We start from the raw sequence: 18,840 nt of genomic DNA, 5'->3' as shown, positions 1-18,840 counted from the left end.
GTCCCCAGTGAGTATAGTCTTCTGACATTGGTCGGAGCTCAGAAACAATTCTTGTCAGAGGGAAGTTGGGAGAACCATTTCTGCAGGACCCCCTTCCCGTGAACACAAAGTGGGGCTCAGAGAGCCCGAGGGGTGGGCACTGAGTGCACACGACCGACCCCAGCTCCACGGCTCCGCCTGCCGCCCGCCGCTCTCGCGGGCCGTTCGGGTCCGCCCCTCCGGCCTCCCCGCCCGCCTCGGAGCCGCCCCCGCCCCCCCCAGCCTATCCCACCAGCCCGCCCTGGTTGCGGGCGGGCCCGCGGCATACCTGGCCCTGCGCTCCTTTGCTTTTCCCCGTTATTTTACCTTAGCTCATGTTTTTCTTCTTAATTATGAAATATCCCCAACATATGTAGAGAGGCACCCCACACCCACAATTGTCAGTCTTAATGTTATTTCCTGCAGACATTTTTTTTTAATGTGAAATCAAAGACTTGTATTGAAACCCCATTCACTCTCTATCCTGATTCCATTCCCTCCCCCAGAGGCCACCACCATTCCACATCTGGCACTTGGCATTCTCACCAATGTTGTTCCAATTTTACTATATATGTATGCAAGCCCTTTACAGGATTATTTTGCATAATTTTAAGCTTTATGTTAAATTATATTATGCTGTACATTATTCAGGGTTCTCCAGGGAAACAGAACCAACAGGATGTTTAGACAAGAGGGGTGGGGATGGGGATTTATTTTAAGGAATTGGCTCCCAGGGTCACAGGGGCTGGAAGTCCAGGGTGGAGGTGTCAGCCAGGTGGAGACCCAGGAAGAGCCAGGGCCCCGTTTAAATCCAAAGACCTTCTACTGGCAGAATCCTCCTTCCTCTTTCCTGTCTTTCTTCTATGAAGGCTTGAAACCGATTGCTTTGTGACAGTATGGAATGAGGCCCAACCACCTTATGGAAGACGATCCATTCTACTCAAAGTCCACTAATTTAAATGTTAATTTCATCCAAAAGCACCCTCACAGAAACATCTAGAATAATGTTTCACTAAATATGTGGGCACCATGGCTCAGCTTAGGTGACACCTAAAATCAACCATCACATACTATTTCCTTCTGCAACTTGCTTTCTTCAGTCCTTATTTGTTTTAGAGATTTCTCCATGTTGATACATATAGCATTTCATTGTGTATATTCCATAGGTTATGAATTTTTCTGTTGATGGATGTAGGTTGCTTCCAATTTTCTCTATCAAAAGCAGGAGAGGGCATAAACCCGCTCAGGTCACATGGGAGAGTTTCTGTATAGGTCAGAGGTGGGCAAATACAGGCAGGCAAAATCCAATCAGGCCCCTGTATTTGTGAATAAAGCTTGACTGGAATGCAGTCACACCCATGCGTATCCTAATCACCTACTGCTGCTCTCATCCTACAAGGGCAGGGTGGTGTAGTTGCCACAAAACTGTCAGCCCACAAAGCCTAAAATACCTCCTGTCTGGCCCCATACAGAAAAAGTTGCTGACCTGCTCTAGGTCAGTACCCAGGAGTGGAATTGGCTGTGGGCCACGTCAGCATTTATGCAGCATTGGAAAATCACTCCCCACAGTGGCTACCCAAATCCACCCTCCCAGAAGAGCCCATGAAGGGTGTGAGAACTCTGCTTTCTTCATATGCTCCATCCCAAAGGTTGCCAGCTCGCTGCTTATGAATTCTCACTGTTACTCCCCGTTGGTTCTTCAATCATGTATCACTTTTTCATTTAACAAACGTCTGTTAAGGGATTACTGTGTGCCGGTACTATCAAGTTAAAGCTGCCCCATTTTGCAAGAGAAGAAACGGAGCTACTTAATGTTAGAGGCATGGTCCAAGCAGGGTGGTAAGGCAAGATGGTTGCGTGTGGCTTTTGCAGGCCCTCTCTGGAGAAGGTAGCCCTGTGAAAGACACTCGAACAGCTGACATTATTTTGCAGGCCTGAGGATGCGCAGCTGAGAAATACAACAATCTGGCAGTCGGCCTATAACTTCTGACAGTCAGGGGCACCTACATCATAATTCTTAGCAGAGAGGGTCTATATTTCACACAACCATCCATAGTTTTATAATTATACTGGTTTTTGGTCTTTCCCTTTGACCTCAGAATATAAAACATCTGTGATTATGAGCAAGAGAGTGTGTGACAAAGAAGTTGTCCATAATTGATACAGTGAGAAATAGAGCTTTATGACTCAAAGCTACCAAGATACCCAATAAATGAAGAGAAAGGGAGGTGGAGAGTGAGTGAGCTAAATCTTCATTTATTGGTTGGGAAGTCAACAAATAATGTCTGTGGCTGATAACGCAAGCAATCAAGAAATTTGTACAAATATGGGACAAGCTCTGGACAAGAGAAAAGCTGAAGCTGACGGGGAACAGGAGGCAGGGAGAGGGGGAGGAGCAGGGGAACCTCAATTGATGAGGTGGGGAGATGGGGTGTCATCATTCTAGTCCCTCACAAACTCTATGTACACTTTTATGTAGTTGAAATTTCCCATAATAAAACCTCCTTTTTTTTTTTAATGGCAAAAATGAATTGGGCTGTGAAGTCAGACAGATACAGATTAAATTCAGCTGTGCCCCTCTGGGGGCCCTAAGCACTGTTGCCTTCATCTTTTCTAAAATTTTTTTAAAAATTAGTTTATGGCTGCATTTGTACAAATGTGAATAATTTCATTTTTCAATTAATATCATATATTAAAGCATTTTCTTCCACTAAAAAAATTAAATAAATATATGAAATAAATTAATCCAGCTGTGCCCCTTAATACTGGGCACAGGTTACTTAACTCTCTGGATCCCAGTTTCCTCGTTTGTGTAATGGGAAGAGCTAATATGTACCCATTTTGTACAACCATTTGCATCAGGTGTAGGGATTAAACAAGAGCGTGACTGTGAAGGGCTTAACAAGGCATAAAACATAGTAAAGGCTTTAAAAACACTTGGGCTGATTTGTTTGGTTGCTTCTCTTTGGGGTTTCATGACATTTGGCTCTAAATTTTGAGTTCCGCCTCCCGGGCACCTTATGCTTAGGTCCATGCATCTGTGTCCTGCCTTATATGTCGGCCTTACTTTGCTCTCCTCGGCTAGCCTTCATCTAGCCTCCTTCATCCACTCAGTTCTGTGCTCACCTACTCACTGATTGGGTGCTTGTGTGCCAGACACGAAGCTCTGTGCTGAGGAGGCAGAGACGAGGGACTGTCCCTGTCCCAGGGACACTTGGCTCAGTTGGGGTGGGGGACAGAAAAAGATTGGAATAAAATGCCTGCAGTGGCAGAGGTACTCACAAGGGTCTCGGGGGTACAGAGGGTGCCCACTGCAGACTCAGCTGGGCTTCCAAGGATGAATAGGAGATTACCCGGCAAAGAAGGAGCGCATGGCGACTGGGTGGCATGGCTAGGTCCTGACATGCAGGGGTAGCTGCATGAGTCCAGGTCTGCAATCTGGGAAGACCTGAGCCTGTTCAGAGAAACAGCAGAATTCATAGCAGGGTTTGAAGAAGAGAGAAAGCTAGTGTGAAGAGCAAGGCCCAGATGGCGAGGGTTTAGTCAAGAGCACATCCTTGAATAAAATGTGAGTTCAAATTTGCACCTTTGCAAGTTCATTCCTGTAGAAAGGGGGATGGCAGGTTGGAAAGCAGTTGCTCCAAATCTAGAAAGAGAGACAGCGAGGTCTCAGAGGGAGCTCAGCCGCTGCCTAGAGCTTCACTGTATCTTCATGTGCCTGGTGCTCAAACCTCAGGTTTTATTAGGGCATCTGTAGGAAATCAGGCCCTGAAGGGTTGGCTCACCACAAAGAAAGCCTCCTGACATAAACACAGGACTACATACTATTATACAGGGGTGATTAAACATTAAGTGCCCAGCACTGGTGCCTAATCTCCAAAGCCAGCCCTTTTATCTCTGGGGTAGCTAGATGCAGGCTGCAAGGTGAGCCTAGAACCTGGCACTGGAGTGGATGGAAACGCTTCCAGGGAAGTTCAGGCCTAGGGAACTCTGTCCTTGTCAAGAGTGAGGGCCACCTCCAGGGACTGGAGTGTTCCTGATTGCCTCAAAATGGTGGCTAACACCACCCACAATTCTGGCTTCTCACTCCATGCTCACCTGACCCTTCTACAGACATGCTTTCTTTGGCCAGAGTACAGTTTGTGCATGAGGCCAGGTTTATTTGCAATATAGACTCAGAAGTGCCCATTATCCTGTTCTTCCGAAGAGCCACTCTTCGCCCTCGGGCGTTGCTGATTGTCACTGGATTCCCAGTGGCTTTGACTGCTCAGGGAGGAACTATCTTGAAGATGGTTGAACATCTCCATTACTTTATGATGTGTTTCCTAACTCCACTCACAGATACAGTCTTAACTCATGGTGCTCAGGCATCATATTTTACATCCCCAGGTAACAATCAGCAGGTTAAACCAGAAAGGAGGTGATTAGGGCTTGAGCCAAGGATGGAGAATGGAGCAGGAATGGAGGATGGCACATCGATGAGGACTTAATAGTGTTTTGATTTGGGAGCTGAAGGACAGGGAGGTGCTGAAGGTCAAGTCACATCAGACCCAGGCAGGAAGGCAGCCCCCGCAGGTGGGAGCCAGGCCTTCCCACCCTGGGTCTCCTTGAGGAGGTAGCGCTCTTGCTGGGCTCCTTCTTTCAGCGGACACCTACTGCCGCAGACACCGCGCTAGGATGGACCCAAAGCAGAACAGAAAGGCGCCTGACCAAATGGAGTTTATATTCTGGTGGTAAATGAGAAGTAGTAACTAATAAACCAATAAATAAAAATTGATAACAACTACAACCTGTGGTAAGTGTTTTTCAAGAAAGCTACCAAGGCAGAGAAGGGCAGAGTGAAGGCAGTTTCGGCCTTGGGTGAAGCGATGGGGACGGGGGAGCGTCCATGCCAAGAGGAGGGAAGGAGCAGTCCGGGCAGAGGAGTCAGCGCGTGAAGGCCTCGGGTCGGGAGAGAGGCCGCTGCGGGCCAGAAGGACCAGAGGCCAGCAGAGCGGGAGCCCCGCGCACAGTGGGAGGATTGACAAGCACACGGGGCCTTGAAGGCCACTGTCAGAGGTCTGGGTGTTAGTCTGAGAAACACCTCTAAGTGTTTGATTTAATCAGAGCAACATGATCTGATTCTAAGGGTTTAGGAAGATCATTCTGGAAGCAGGATGCAGAAAGGATTAGAGGGAAGAACAGATGCTGCAGAGTCTAGGACAGCATAACAGCAACACGCCGGAAATGCAGAGAAGTAGCCGGGTTTGAGATACGCTGTGGGGGGTCGAATGGCCCAGATTTGGTGTTGGATTAGATGTGGGGTGAGGGGAAGTGAGATGTCAAGGCTTCCGGGTTTCTGGGTGGATGTTGGTGGTCTATGACAAGGGGAAGATGGGGGTGGAATTTAAGGGCAAAAATCTAAAATCCCCCTGGGGGTCATGTTAAGTTGGAGATGTCTGAGAAGCAGCCAGTAGAGATGTCAAGGAGAGAGCGGTAGGCAGGCCTGGAGAGGAAAGTCCCGGGCTGGAGAGGTGAAAGCGGCCGTCCTCAGCACGTGTTTAAACCCACGAACACAGATGGGATCGTTTAGGGATTTAAAAATCAGGTCCCAAGGCCCAATCCTGAGAAATTCGGTGTCAGGGAAGCCACGGGAGGAAAGTGCGTCTCCCGCGACGAAGGCGCTGGTGGCCCAGACGACGCAGCCACCACCGTCGCGGTGGGGAGGCGGGACCCGTCGGGTGTTGGGGACAGATCGCGACTTCTGTTCATTTATGGCTGGAAGTGAGTCATGCCGAGCATCCATCCCAAACCTTACAGTCACACGAACAGGAAGGGCTTCCGGGGACTGTGCACCTGTTCCCCACCCCCACCCTGCTCCTCCCACGCCTGCAGCCCTGGCTGCTGGGACGCCAGGGTCTTTAACTGCAAATAAGGCACTAACTGTATCCTGGGCCCAAATGAAACCCCTTTTTAAAATGCTGCTGTCCTTCACATTTTTTAAACACCGTGATGGTCAAATCTCTCGTATGCCACGTCCAGCTCTTTATTTTAACAACCACGCCCCCAGTGAGGACCAGTAGGAAGGGAGAAGATCCCCGTCACAGCACCAGTGACCCAGACTTTTCAAATTAACTGTGGAGGAAAAGCTGAAAGAAAAAGAAATCCAGCCCCGTGACGGCGGTGCTCCTGTAACCGCCTGCGCCGCCAGAAGAAGCGGGGCGGGAACAGGGCCGGAGGCACCCCCCGGGCTCACCCAGCCCGCAGGGGGCCGCTGCTGCGCCCGGACAGATGACAGTGCCGGCCGTGCCACCACCGAGGAAGACGCGCTCCGCGCCCGGCCCTTGCTGATGCCCCCCGGGGGGCTGGTGTGACCGTCCGGACCAGCCCAGGACGGAGGGGGCAGCGCCATCTTCAGGCCGTGGAAGAGGAAGCCGGATCTTAGAGCTGCCCGCGTACCTGCCCACGCTGGAGAGCGGAGGAGCGTCTTTGAGAACAAGAGAGCGCTGTCCTTGTCCCCTGGGTGTAGTACCCAGGGGTGAGTGTGACTCGCCGCAGAAGGGCCCCGGGAGAGAGGAAGGGTCAGCCCAGGCCCCGCAGGCATGCAGCTGCTCGGGCTAATCCCCCCCTAACGGGGTCACCCTGGTTTCCCACCCCGCACTCTCCTACGACTGCTCCATCCCCAACCGTGTGTTGCGTCACCCGAATATGTCTGAAACCTGTCGGCTTCTCTCTGCTGTCCCTACAACCACCCTTGTCAAGGCCACCACCATCTCCCTGGGCTCCTGCAAGAGCCCCCTAGCTGGGCCTCAGCACGGTCTTCGCCCTCCCATCCTCTCTCCCACAGGAGTCAGGGACCCCCCACTGCACAGTCACCCCTGCATCCTGCTCAAACCTTTCAAGGGCTTCCCAGCAAACCCCACCTCCTTTCTGTCTGCCCCAAGGCCTTCCCTCCATGAGCTGGCCTTTGCCTCCTATCTAACTGTACCTCCTACACAGCTGCTGATGGCTCTATAACCAGCCCAGAGCCTGGCACAGGGGATACAAGCCCATGTCCTGAAGAAATGAAGGTAACGATGAGTGCGTAGATGAATAAAAAGCTTCATAGAGGAAGCCATGCTTGAGCCAAGCATGCAGGTGGGTAGGACTTCTCAAGCAGCAAGGCTAGAGGCGTGAGGTGGTAAGACCAGGTGTTCCAGATCCAGGCACCGATGCCAGCAGGGCCATGGCGGGATTCCAGGGGCAGCCCGTGAAGTGGCATGCATGGGACCAGTGGAGGGTCTGTGCAGAGCAGGGTTTCTCCAAGTGCAGTGTGTCCCAGAAGCCCTGGAAACTTGTTGAAGCACAGACTGTCAGGCCCCCACTCCAGAGATTCTGACTCACTGCCTGAGTAGGTCTGAGAATGCATACTTACTTCAGGTTTCAGGTGGTGCTGATGCTCCTTGTCCAGGGGCCATACTTTGAGAGCCACCAGTATAAAGTATGCCAAGGAAGCTTCCATGTGCAGGTACAGAGGAAGACAGCTTCAGGGAGGGAAATTGAGGCAGCTGGCGGCCGGGAGCAGTGTGAGCTCACGGCCAGGTCAGCCTCCCTTTCCCCTTCCCCCGCCATCCCTCCAGAACAGAGCCCGTGCTACCACGACCCCTAGACTGTCCACTTCCCTGGGGCTCACCCTGCCATTCTCCTCGACCACAATGGGTGCTTTGAAGGCACCTTTGTTTCTTGCTCCTGCAAAACCTGTGGGTCCTGAGTCATAGTCCCTCAAGAACACCTCATCTCACACAGCAATTCCCACAGGTCTGCTAAGACAAACAGTAGCTCTTTTTTTAAAAATTTTATTTTGGTATCATTAATCTATAATTACATGAAGGACATTATGTTTACTAGGCTCCCCCCTTCACCAAGTCCCACCCACATCCCTGTTCACAGTCACTGTCCATCAGCGTAGTAAGATGCTGTAAAATCACTACTTGTCTTCTCTGTGATGCACAGCCCTCCCCGTGCCCCCACACACTATACATGCTAATTGTAATGCCCCCTTTCTTTTTTTCCCGCCCTTATCCCTCCCTTCCCACCCGTCCTCCCCAGTCCCTTTCCCTTTGGTAACTGTTAGTCCATTCTTGGGTTCTGTGCTTCTGCTGCTGTTTTGTTCCTTCAGTTTTCTTTTCTTCTTATACTCCACATATGAGTGAAATCATTTGGTACTTGTCTTTCTCCGCCTGGCTTATTTCACTGAGCATAATACCCTCTAGCTCCATCCATGTTGTTGCGAATGGTAGGATTTGTTTTTTTCTTATGGCTGAGTAATATTCCATTGTGTATATGTACCACATCTTCTTTATCCATTCATTTACTGATGGACATTTAGGTTGCTTCCATATCTTGGCTATTGTAAATAGTGCAGCGATAAACATAGGGGTGCATCTGTCTTTTTCAAACTGGAGTGCTGCATTCTTGGGGTAAATTCCTAGAAGTGGAATTCCTGGGTCAAATGGTATTTCTATTTTGAGCATTTTGAGGAACCTCCATACTGCTTTCCACAATGGTTGAACTAATTTACATTCCCACCAGCAGTGTAGGAGGGTTCCCCTTTCTCCACAACCTCGCCAACATTAAACAGTGGCTCTTTTTAATAGGAGACCTAGCATCATGTCTCCTTGATGGTCCACGTTCCAGCTCTGTTTGAGCTGAGGGGAGAGGAGGGGCAGAGTTGCATGGTGATGGGCAAACTGCCAGCCTGCCCACCCTTAATGTCTAACGTAAGTGCAACTATTCCACTAGTTCATACTTTTTTCCTACTAGAAAAGAGGTCAGGAGTGGCTCCAGGGTCATGAGCGATATACCTGTATTCACAGCATCAGCCCCATGACTGTATGCATTAACATTTGGTATTTTTATTACCTTTTCTTATGGAAAGAAAAGGATCAGAGAAGTGAAGTTAATATGCACCCACTTCCACTATAAATCCGAGAGGACGGGCAGCTAATGAACATCTCTCACAGCTTTAAATACAAATGATCTTTCTTCTGCAGGGCCTGACAGTAAAGTGCTCAGCAGCCTAGTCCTCCAGGCCTTCAGGATTGGACCCATAGATCTGCCCCAGTTCCTGTCAGCTTACAGGGCTCGGAAATGAAAGCTCGGGGGTTTGGGTGGGAGATGGCTTGGTTTGGTCTGATTTGGTGAACATCCTCATGTTCAGGCAGGAAGATATTTCTTTACCTTCGTGATGCAACCTAAATAGGAACCAGGAGTCCTGACTGTTCCATGTTGCAGGATAAAGAAAACAATCCTCCACAACACAGTCTCTTTTTTGATCCTGATGTCTTTCAGTTTCCAAAGTTGGTGACTAAAAATAATCACACTCCTGAGTCACGTCGACCTGGTTTGGCATTCTGGCTCTGCCCCTTTCCAGCTATGTGATTTTGGGCAATTTACCTAAGTTCTCTGAGCCTGAGCATCCTCATTTTTAAAATGAATGCATTGAAATCAGTGTTAGAATCATGAGCATTTAGTGAAGTCTTGAATGCTAACTAGTAGCATGTGGGGCACAGTGAACTGGTGTTTATTTAACCATCAGCTCTCTGTGCCAATTTCTCTGGTGTAAATACTCTCACCATGGCTGATATCAAGCTACCAACATGCTGTCACTGAATGCAGAGTTGAGAAGAGAGGCACAGGAGCACATTATATAGTATTTCCACTGTCCAGATACAATAGAAGCCAATAATCTGAAAAGCAGAGATGACAGAGTAAAGCAATCAGGAAGCAATGAGTACTTATGACCTCTGTATTTTGAGTATTACCTGTCTTTTAATATAATTTATGTAATTGTAAATTCACGTAATTAAAATTTTCATGATGGCTGTGTTTCACAGACCAGCTCACAGAACTCCTGAAACACTTAGCAGTGGGTTCCAGCCAGCCAGGACAAGCCGCTTCATCACACCGGGAGAGGGTCAGTAAGCCTGACTTCCCTCCCTGCTTCCTCTCCTGTCTGCAGTTTTCCCCAGTAGAGACAAAGTGGAAACAAACCTTCCCGCTTCCACTGCAGGCACCACGTTTTACTTCTGGCATTGGCCCCATCCCCGTCCTCAGCCTGTGCTAAACCTCAGCCCAGGTTCCAGCCTCATTATGCCGCCTGATGGGCCTTTTCTACAGCTGGGGAGGCTGAGCCACCACTAGCAGCGGGGACATTCTGCTCGGCTGAGGTGCCTGCATGACAACGAAGGGCTCTCTGTGGCAGAGCGGCGGGCTGGCGGTTTGTTCGGTCTGTGAAGGAGATAGGGAAGCACAGCCAGCAAACACGCTTTGGCAAGTCAAGGCCTGTAATTAGCCTCTGCTTGCAGCTTGAATAAGCCCCCCCTGGTTGTTACTAAACAACAGCTAAAGCAGGAAGACCTCCAGCTTCCCCGAGCCTAGCTCTGCACAAGCCTGGTAGGACAGACATTGGATAGAACTACCAATCTGTGGGGCAGCATCCAGACCACCCCAGAGAGAGTGCCTGTCCCCAAACCCTACTGCAAACAAGGGGCAGGGCGCTGAGCAGCCAGCCCCTCACCTCACCCCACCTACCAGCAGTCAGCACTTCCTCCCCAGTGCTCACGGATTGCTCCCTGCATTCTCTTATTTACAAAGTGTGCAATCAACTGGGGAAATGTTACAGATCCACCCACTAGGTACTGTTGCAGTGGGGGCAACGCAGAGCAAACGCGGAGAGGACCTACCTCCAAATTCTGTCAGCACTCGTTCTGGATGGCAGGATGTGAGGTGGTTTGGTTGAGTTTTCAGCCATCTTTCTGCTTTTCCAGAATATGACATGCATATATCTGACGGACACTCCAGTCGTTTTATTCTTTACTTTTTCTGTCCATGCCTGGGTCCCAAGCTTAAAAATCAGAAACAAAGAAACAAACCTATGCTGCACCAAGGTGAGGCATTGAAACTCCCCGGCCCTGGCTTACACACGGCCCTCTGTATTGGTCATTTTGTATTCTTTTTCTTAAAGGCAGTCTCCCAAATCCTATAAACTCTGGGCCCACATCCGCCAGTATTTGCCCCTGCAATTTAAAAGCCATCTTCTCTACAGCGGTAGTTTTTGAGCTCACGGCCTGGGTGCCTGCTATGGCTTGGGGTCCCGTGCTAGAGTAGGATATTTACCATGGGCATCATTATGAGAGATCTCAGGGTGATTCGCCTTTGGCTTTAAATTCGACATCTGCAAAATGGCATCGCTGAGAGTCCACAGGCTTGGAAAGGGGCTCCCGGCTGGGGGCTGCAGCGCTTGAAGAAGGATGAAGAGGAGGCCCAGCGGGAGCAGCCAGAGCCAGTCCTCAGGGTGGCCAGAGCCCTCACCCAGCCAGAGCTCTGTGGATGAACTGTATTCAGTGATTAACTACACTGTCTTATTGTCTGTATTCTTGATGCTGCGGCATCTGGGCCCTCACTGGCAGGGACAGGCTGCCTGCCTCTCACAGTGCTAGCTAATCTTAGATAGTAAACACTTGCCCTGAGTGTCTTTCATATGCAAACCAGCCAGTCCTGAGTCTAACCCCCACCTGCCTCCTCTCTCTGCCCTTACACTCCAGGAGGCAATATTCCTCTGCCCTAAGTCATCCCAGGTGGCCAGGGGTCACCCCTATAGAAGAGAAACAGCTGAAATGACTCAACTATCCAATGCTAAACCTGACCAGCTCCCTACCCTGCACACCCATTCTTCCTCATGAGCAGCTCAGTCGAGGCTCTTGCCCACACTTTTGTCTTGCCCCTTTTGCTTCCTGGCTGACCCGGGTGCTTCCCCACGTGGCCTGCCTGGTGTGGCTGCCCCCCCTTTGGGAGCTGTGGGTAACGAAGGATCTTTTCCATGTCAGTCATCTCCTGATCTTTGGCCTCACCATACCTGAATAAAACCGAAATCCCAGGTGCACTTTAAAGCACCCTTCCGTGGGGCTTCTGGGAAATGATCCCCTGGCCTGGCACAGGGGAAGGCTGACAACTGCTCACCGGTGTCCCACCATCCATCCGCACCCATGTTCATTCAGCAAGTATTGACAGAGTGTCTGCCACATGCCAGGCCTTGGGTAGATACAGCAAGGAACAGGCGCTGTCCTGGGGAGGAGCCACGCCAGCAGTGAGACGGGGCTGCAGTGGGGAGGCCGAGGGGCCCAGGGCTGGGCTGCGCCCCAGCTGTGTGTGAGGGCAGTGCTCCCTCTGGGTAAAGTGGGGTCATCTCTCACTGTCCCACGTCCCTGAACTGGAACACCTGGTCTTCCGTCTGCTCCCGCCCGGCCCCGGGGCCCCTGGGGAGCAGCAGCCTCAGTGCCCTCCCCTCCCAGTTCTTCCTCGTCTCACTCCTGTCTCTGGCCACTCACGCTGGAAGTCCCCCTCCTAGCCAGTAAAGATCTGGAAACTCACTGGCTTTATGTTCCCCCAGGGCCTCTGGGCCCAGCAGAGTCTGCGGGAAGTGAGGGAAGACCCTGCAGTGACCTTGTGCCCCTTGGTGTGTGTAACCTTCCTAGGTGGGCGAGGCAGTCTTGGAAAACGCCCGGCTCATGCTGCGGACAGAGGCTATCCAGGCGGGCGCAGAAGACTTTAAAGAAAGGTAACGTCTACAGCAAAGGGACAGTCCCTCTGTGTCCCCAGCCTCCTGGGCAACCGGGAATGCCGCTCTGGACTCCATAGCACTCACCCCCAGCCACGTGGGGAGCCAAGGGGGACAGGAGAGGCCCTAGAGAATCCTGAGCCAAGATGGCCCGGCTCAGACCTTCCTGTAGACACAAACTAGGCCCCAGGGCTCAGAGATTTTTGCCAGTGTCGCTCACTTAGAACAGGGGCTCTCAAAATCTAGTGTGCTTCCGAATCACCTGGATGTCTTGTCGGAAACAGACTGCTGTGACCACCCACCCCCTCCAAGAGCTTTTGATTCAGTAAGTCTGGGGTGGGGCCCAAATTTTATGTTTCTAACAAATTGCTGATGATACTAATCCTACTGGTCCTGGGGCCACACTCTGAGAACTACTGGTTTAGAACAGTGCTTCTCAGTCATGGCTGCATATCAGAATTGCCTGGGCATTTAAAAAGGCCAGTGCAAGCCCACTGACTCATTAAACCAGAGTCCCGGTGGGTGGGGCCCAGTACTCAGTATTTTGAAAGCTCACCAGCCTGGAGAACAACCTCTTTGAAGTCTAATAGAGTGTTTCCTAAAATATGGTGTGTATATGGCTGATGAAGATTATTTTAAGTGATATAAGGATGAATATTTTATTTTTAATAGTTATGTATTTATTTTTATAGTGTTTTTTTATTTATGATCCATGAAACTGTTTTTCCACTATATGTATGGTAGCAATTTAAATTTTATTTACTATAAAAAGCTTTTAAGATTTATTGACTTAAGATATACTTTTTAAGAATATAAATTTAAAGAACAGTGTAAAGTAGATAATGATACAGGAGATATGCTTCACACAAAATCATGAAGGCAAGTGAGTTTTGGGAAACACTGGTCTAATGGAGAATCAAAATGAAGATGACCGTTTTATGAAGGAGCAGCGATTTTGAGAATATTCAGTGGGAAAGGCGTCCTGCATGTTGGGCAATTGGACAGGTGATGAGATTGTTATTCAAGGGAACACTCCGAAATTGTTACAAAGAGGAAAGGGCATATAGTTGGAAGTCTTTGGGGAAGACCATGATTTGCTGTCCTTCTTATCTGAGGGTAAGAAGAATGTTGTGATGAAAAGGAGAATCACCACCATCCATCTCTTCAGACACTGAGTCATGTCCTTTCTTTAAAACCAAGCTTCTCCATCTGCTCAAAGGATCTCCATTAGTAGCCTTTCTGGAATTAGGGAGACAGTCAACCAGCCAGGCCTGCTGTCTTGACAAGGACCATGATAGCCAAGGTCACAGGAGCACAAAGCCACCATCCAGCCACTGGCAGCTTACTGAGCAATTAGAGCTACATGTCAGTAGACAAAACCATTTGCCCTAAATTCAACGTTGAACTGAAGTATGAAATTAAAAGAGGACTTGACTACAATTTCTTTTACTCATTCATTTGCTACATATTCACTCATACATATATGCCTTCATCCAGCCATTCAAGTGAGGAGAATGTAAACTCCTGAAAGCAGGGGCTGGGTCTGCTTTGCTCCCCATTGTATCAGCAGCATCTATAACAGTACCTGCCATGCACAAGGCAGATGCTCAACAATTATTTGTTGAAACAATGAATGAATGAATGAGACAAACAGATGTTTGAATATCTGCTGGGCCTCCCGGCAGGTGCTGGAAATGAAGTGAGTTGGACCTCGAGGAGCTCATACGCCAGAGGCAAAGTCAGAGGAGTGCTCAGACAAGAGCATTACAGTGAGGTTGTGCCATGTCTGACATGAGCAGAGGTGAGGCTGGGACATGAAGTCCTGCCTGGGAAGGTTGACAGAGCACTGATGCCTGATTTGGGACCTAACTAGGAGCTGACCACGCAAATAAAGGAGGGAGACCTTTCCAAGCAGTGGGGAGAGTGTTTGAAAAGCAAGAGGACATGAGAAAGCATGGTGAGTTAATTGAATTCCAAGGAGCTCTTTGTAACAGGGGCATATGCGGGGAATGAGGAGGGACAACCCATGCAGCTTGAAAACCAGGAAGGACCCAATCCTGGAGGACCACGTCAGCCACACCAAAAAGCCTGAAGACCTAAAAGCAGAGGAGAACCACAGAGGGGTTTAGCAGTGGCTCACTGACCAGTTAGCTTTAAAGGACGCTTTGCATTGGTGGAGAGGAGAGGCAGCGCGAATGGGCAGCAGGGGGAGAGAAGCACTGCTGGAGGGCCAGGGTCTGTACTGGGAGAAGTGGTTGGAAATTAAGGTGAGATCAGATCATCGAGGAGCCAGAGGATGACATTTAAGGCTTCTGAGAAGAAAAGGGACTCCATGTGGTGGAGAATGGTTGCCCTGGGGGCAATACTGCATCAGGGAAGACAGCTGGAGTTTTGTTATAGCTCAGAGGCTGCTTGAGATGGCAGCAGTGGGCAGACTTGTGGGATGGGTTGAAGAAATAATTGGCAAGATTTGACAGTTACCTACATATACAGCCTGAAAAGAGAAGGCAGAGGTAAGTTGTAGGTTCTCAGCTTGGATAATTTAGAAAACTTGTAGTTCTTTTGACTAAACTATAGAATTGGGGAGGGAAAGCTTGTCTAAACTTCAGGAATAGGTAATGAGTTTGGTTTTGAGCAAGCTGGGTTGAGCTGATGGTGGAGCAGCCAAGCAGAAACTATGGGATGCCCCTGAAGGTGAGCCAGAGTGACCGGCAGGTCTGGACGAGAGGGTTACACTGCCGCGAGCAGATGCTGAATGAAGACTGAAGGATGGAGGGGGAGGAAGAAGGCCCAGCAGTAGAGCTGAATGCTGACAGCCACCTTGAGGGGCAGCCCAGAGCTATTTCAGACCCTCAGAAGACTGCCAGAGAGCAATCTGATGCTGAGTGGAGCACGTCCTGGAAGGGTCCAGACTCCTTAGAAAGGTGAGCAAAGCAGGACTCCAGAGGCATGAGGGGCCTTTTCCAGCTGTGACCAACAGGGCCCATGCTGGTGACATGGGTGGGTTTTCACTTAAAATGGAGGGACAGGACTTGTTTCCAAAAGGACTAGATGTTAGTAAGAACACAATCCTGCACAAAGAATACATTTGGGTGGAAATTTTAATCCTACATATAGAGTACAAAAGCATGCTTCACCAATGATCCCCTGAGTGCAGAATCGAAGTCCAACGCTGAGGGCCCTCCCTGGCCGTGGGCCACAGGGCTGTGACCTTGGTTCCCTCCCTGACTCTTTTTAACTGCTGCAAGGTGCATGAAAGCAGGTGTGGCAAGATGGCCAAAGATACAAAGTCAGAAGGGCTGTGAAGAGTAGAACGACAGAATCAGGACTCAGAATGATCACAGCACATTGGAACAATGGGACAATGAAACTGAAGAAGGTTAAACATGAACCCCTGCTTTGGGGTTCAAATACCAGCTGCAGCCAGAGAGGACAGGGAAACTGGGCTGAAAGCAGCTTTTGTGAAAAGTGCTCAGGGATTCCAGTTGACAGGAGACCTAATGTGAGTCAGCGGTACATACAGCTGGTCAAGATCAAATGAACGAACATGCAAACTAACAGAAACTCCGGAAGCACGTCTCAGGCCCATGATGAGCAGAATGGAAGGATTTAAACAAAGGAGCAGGAGGTCCCGCGCGGGGCTCTGCACTGACCAGATGCATCTGGAGTTTCGCGTTCTGCTCTCTGTATCACGTTTCAAGAAGGATGCAAACAATTAGAGCATTTCTAATCTTTCACAAATATATCTGAAGCCTGGAGCTGGTGCTGGGCATACATAGATGGAAAGGTCAGTGTCTGCCCCCTCCATGATGAGGGATATGGAAGCAAATTTAAAAGAAGAATGGAAGTAGGAACTGGCCATGTTTAACCTGAGGAACAAAAGGCCTGGGGAGGCCTAGGAGGGGAACAGGAGAGTGATACAAGGGACAGCTTCTGAATATTTGCAGGACTGCCCAAAGGAAGGGATTAGACTGGCTCGGGCGTATTCCAGAGGGTGGAATGCACACTCTTAGAGGAATGGAGATGAATGCTCTTAAAGGAAGAAATCTGCAATAATTAGAGCTGTCCAAAAATGGAATGGTGGCCTTGAGAGATGAGCAGTTCCCCATCACTGGAAGTATTCACACTTAGGTTACGTGGTCACCTATCAAGAATGCCATCAAGGGATTGTCACTGGATAGGAATTTGAATAGTTGAAGGCTAAAGTCCCTAAAATTCTAAGACCCTAAGATGCTTCCTGGAGTGGGAGGTGTGAGATTTCCCCCTTCTATGGATGGATGAGGGTAACATAAAATTTAGCTGAGTGGTACAGTGGGTGCAAGGCCATGGAAGGAAAGAAATGACACTGGGAGAAACTGTAAAAGATGTTGCATAGTTTCCAGAAAGACGGCCCTGTGCAAACCAGAGATTGGAAGAACTCAGAGTGAGCAGCTTCAGACTTTTGTCCATGTGTGTACACTTGTGTATGCGTGTGTGTTACTGCATAAATCGCAAGTTTTTAAAACTCTGGATATTTCACATATGAAGCCACTGAAGAGAAGCATCGCACCCCTCCCAGCGAGCAGTACCGCGGAGGAGCGGAGCGGCGGCACCCTGGAGGTGAACGTGAGAGAATGTGCTCCCGTGCCCACCTCTACCTGCCACCCACACCTAGTCCTCATCCCCTGTCTACCTCCCCCACTTGGCTCCTGAAGGCACTGCGGTTTACAGCCACAGTCCTGGAATCTCACACAGGCTCTCTGGAGAACAGCAAAGGAAGGGCTTTTTGGCATCACCAGCATGTAGCCTGGTACTTAGCAGATTCTCAGTAATGTTTGTGAAAGGATCCTCAGATGAAAAGGATGACGAATTGGAACAAGGGTGGTGCTGGGTCTGAACTCCTGGAGGCCCTTTCCCTAGAGCTCTGTGCTTCCAGTGCCCCATGGGGCTGGCACCCCGTTAATCAAGGTTATCAAGTGGCTGCAATTGCTTTCATTTTAATAAATCAGCATGTAACGATTGCATTAACAGTGCCCTCGAAGATGTTGCAACAGTGACTTTTAACATTCGTTGCCTATCACATAATTGCCTGTTAGTAACAATTATAATCTGATAAATTTTTCTTTTGGGTTGCCTGGCTCTGCTGATTAAGTTCCTTTATCTGCAGATATGAAAATGAGCAGCCGTTTCGGAAGGCAGCGGAAGAGGAAATTAACTCTCTGTATAAAGTCATCGATGAAGCAAATTTTACGAAAATGGATCTGCAGAGTCAAATAGAGAGCCTGAAAGAAGAGCTTGGCTTTCTGTCAAGGAGCTATGAAGAGGTAGGCGGGGCAGGGGTGACGCGGCTTCAGCTACAGGACCAGAGGCTCTCACCTGTCTGGCCAAGCTCCGCAGCGTCAGTGATGGCCGCTCATCTGGGCCTCTCCAGCTCGTTTGTCCCGGGCAGCAGGGAAACGCCAGTGAAAAACCTTCAAATCCTCATAATGGGCCAGGCTACCTCAAGAGTCTCACACTCAGATGGATTTGGGGCCACGCTGGTACCCCCGGGGGGACAGCGGGTCTGGGGAGTGGCGGGCCCTGTGCTGAATTGCAGGAGGCCTCCCCTACCTGAGACGCACTATTTCAGATTTTTTATTCCACACTGTATAGGACAAACAAAATAATTCTGAGAGCCGATCTAGGCTGCAGGTTACACGCGTTTATTAATAGAATTAGGTCAGATCATTGAGTGACAGTACTAAAGGGGACCTCCGATGGGGACATGGCCCTGTTCCCCCAGAACTGCACTGATTCTGAACCACTGAATCTAAACACACATCACTGTCCGACTGGAGCTCTGCACTTTCAGTCAGAAAAATCAAAGCCCACCTGACCATGTTCATGTCTGGAACCAGGAACCAATAAGCCCATTTCCTCCTCTTCTTAGCTGAGTAGGTTGTCATCACTGTCGCACAGGAATCCTTTAGAGACTCCAAAGTTAAATTTAAATCACTTCCAGCATATTTCCAACTTTATGAAATTCTTAAGTTTCATCTTGCCGCTGTTGCTTACTCCATGTTTTTATTTCATCGTTTATTTATTTATTTTGCTATTTACTTTGGGTGGGCCTGGGCCAGGAAGACCAGTCTAACAAATGCATCCTTGGGGAGAGAGCATATGGCACCTGTGCTGGACTGGGAAAAGGATCAGGGATTGTGGCAGCAGCAGAATTAAAAGAAAAAGTATCCCCCACAAAGCTGGGCTTCTGCTGACCAGAATCCTAT

At 49.4% G+C, this 18,840-nt stretch overlaps 1 protein-coding gene across 2 annotated transcripts in view; it reads left to right on the top strand.

The window, feature by feature from the left end:
• Nucleotides 1-18,840, top strand: part of BFSP2 (beaded filament structural protein 2) — a 62,887-nt gene that overhangs the window by 21,364 nt on the left and 22,683 nt on the right. For both annotated transcript variants that reach the window (XM_057497928.1, XM_057497931.1), the window contains exons 2-3: nucleotides 12,513-12,595; nucleotides 17,742-17,898. In XM_057497928.1, coding sequence (XP_057353911.1) covers nucleotides 12,513-12,595; nucleotides 17,742-17,898 — 240 coding nt within the window. The remainder of the gene's footprint in view (nucleotides 1-12,512; nucleotides 12,596-17,741; nucleotides 17,899-18,840) is intronic.

Source organism: Manis pentadactyla, chromosome 1 (assembly GCF_030020395.1).
Source record: "Manis pentadactyla isolate mManPen7 chromosome 1, mManPen7.hap1, whole genome shotgun sequence".
Classification (NCBI taxonomy): Eukaryota; Metazoa; Chordata; class Mammalia; order Pholidota; family Manidae; genus Manis; species Manis pentadactyla.
Note: the sequence above shows the minus strand (reverse complement) of the source record. Positions and strands in the feature narration are given on the sequence as shown.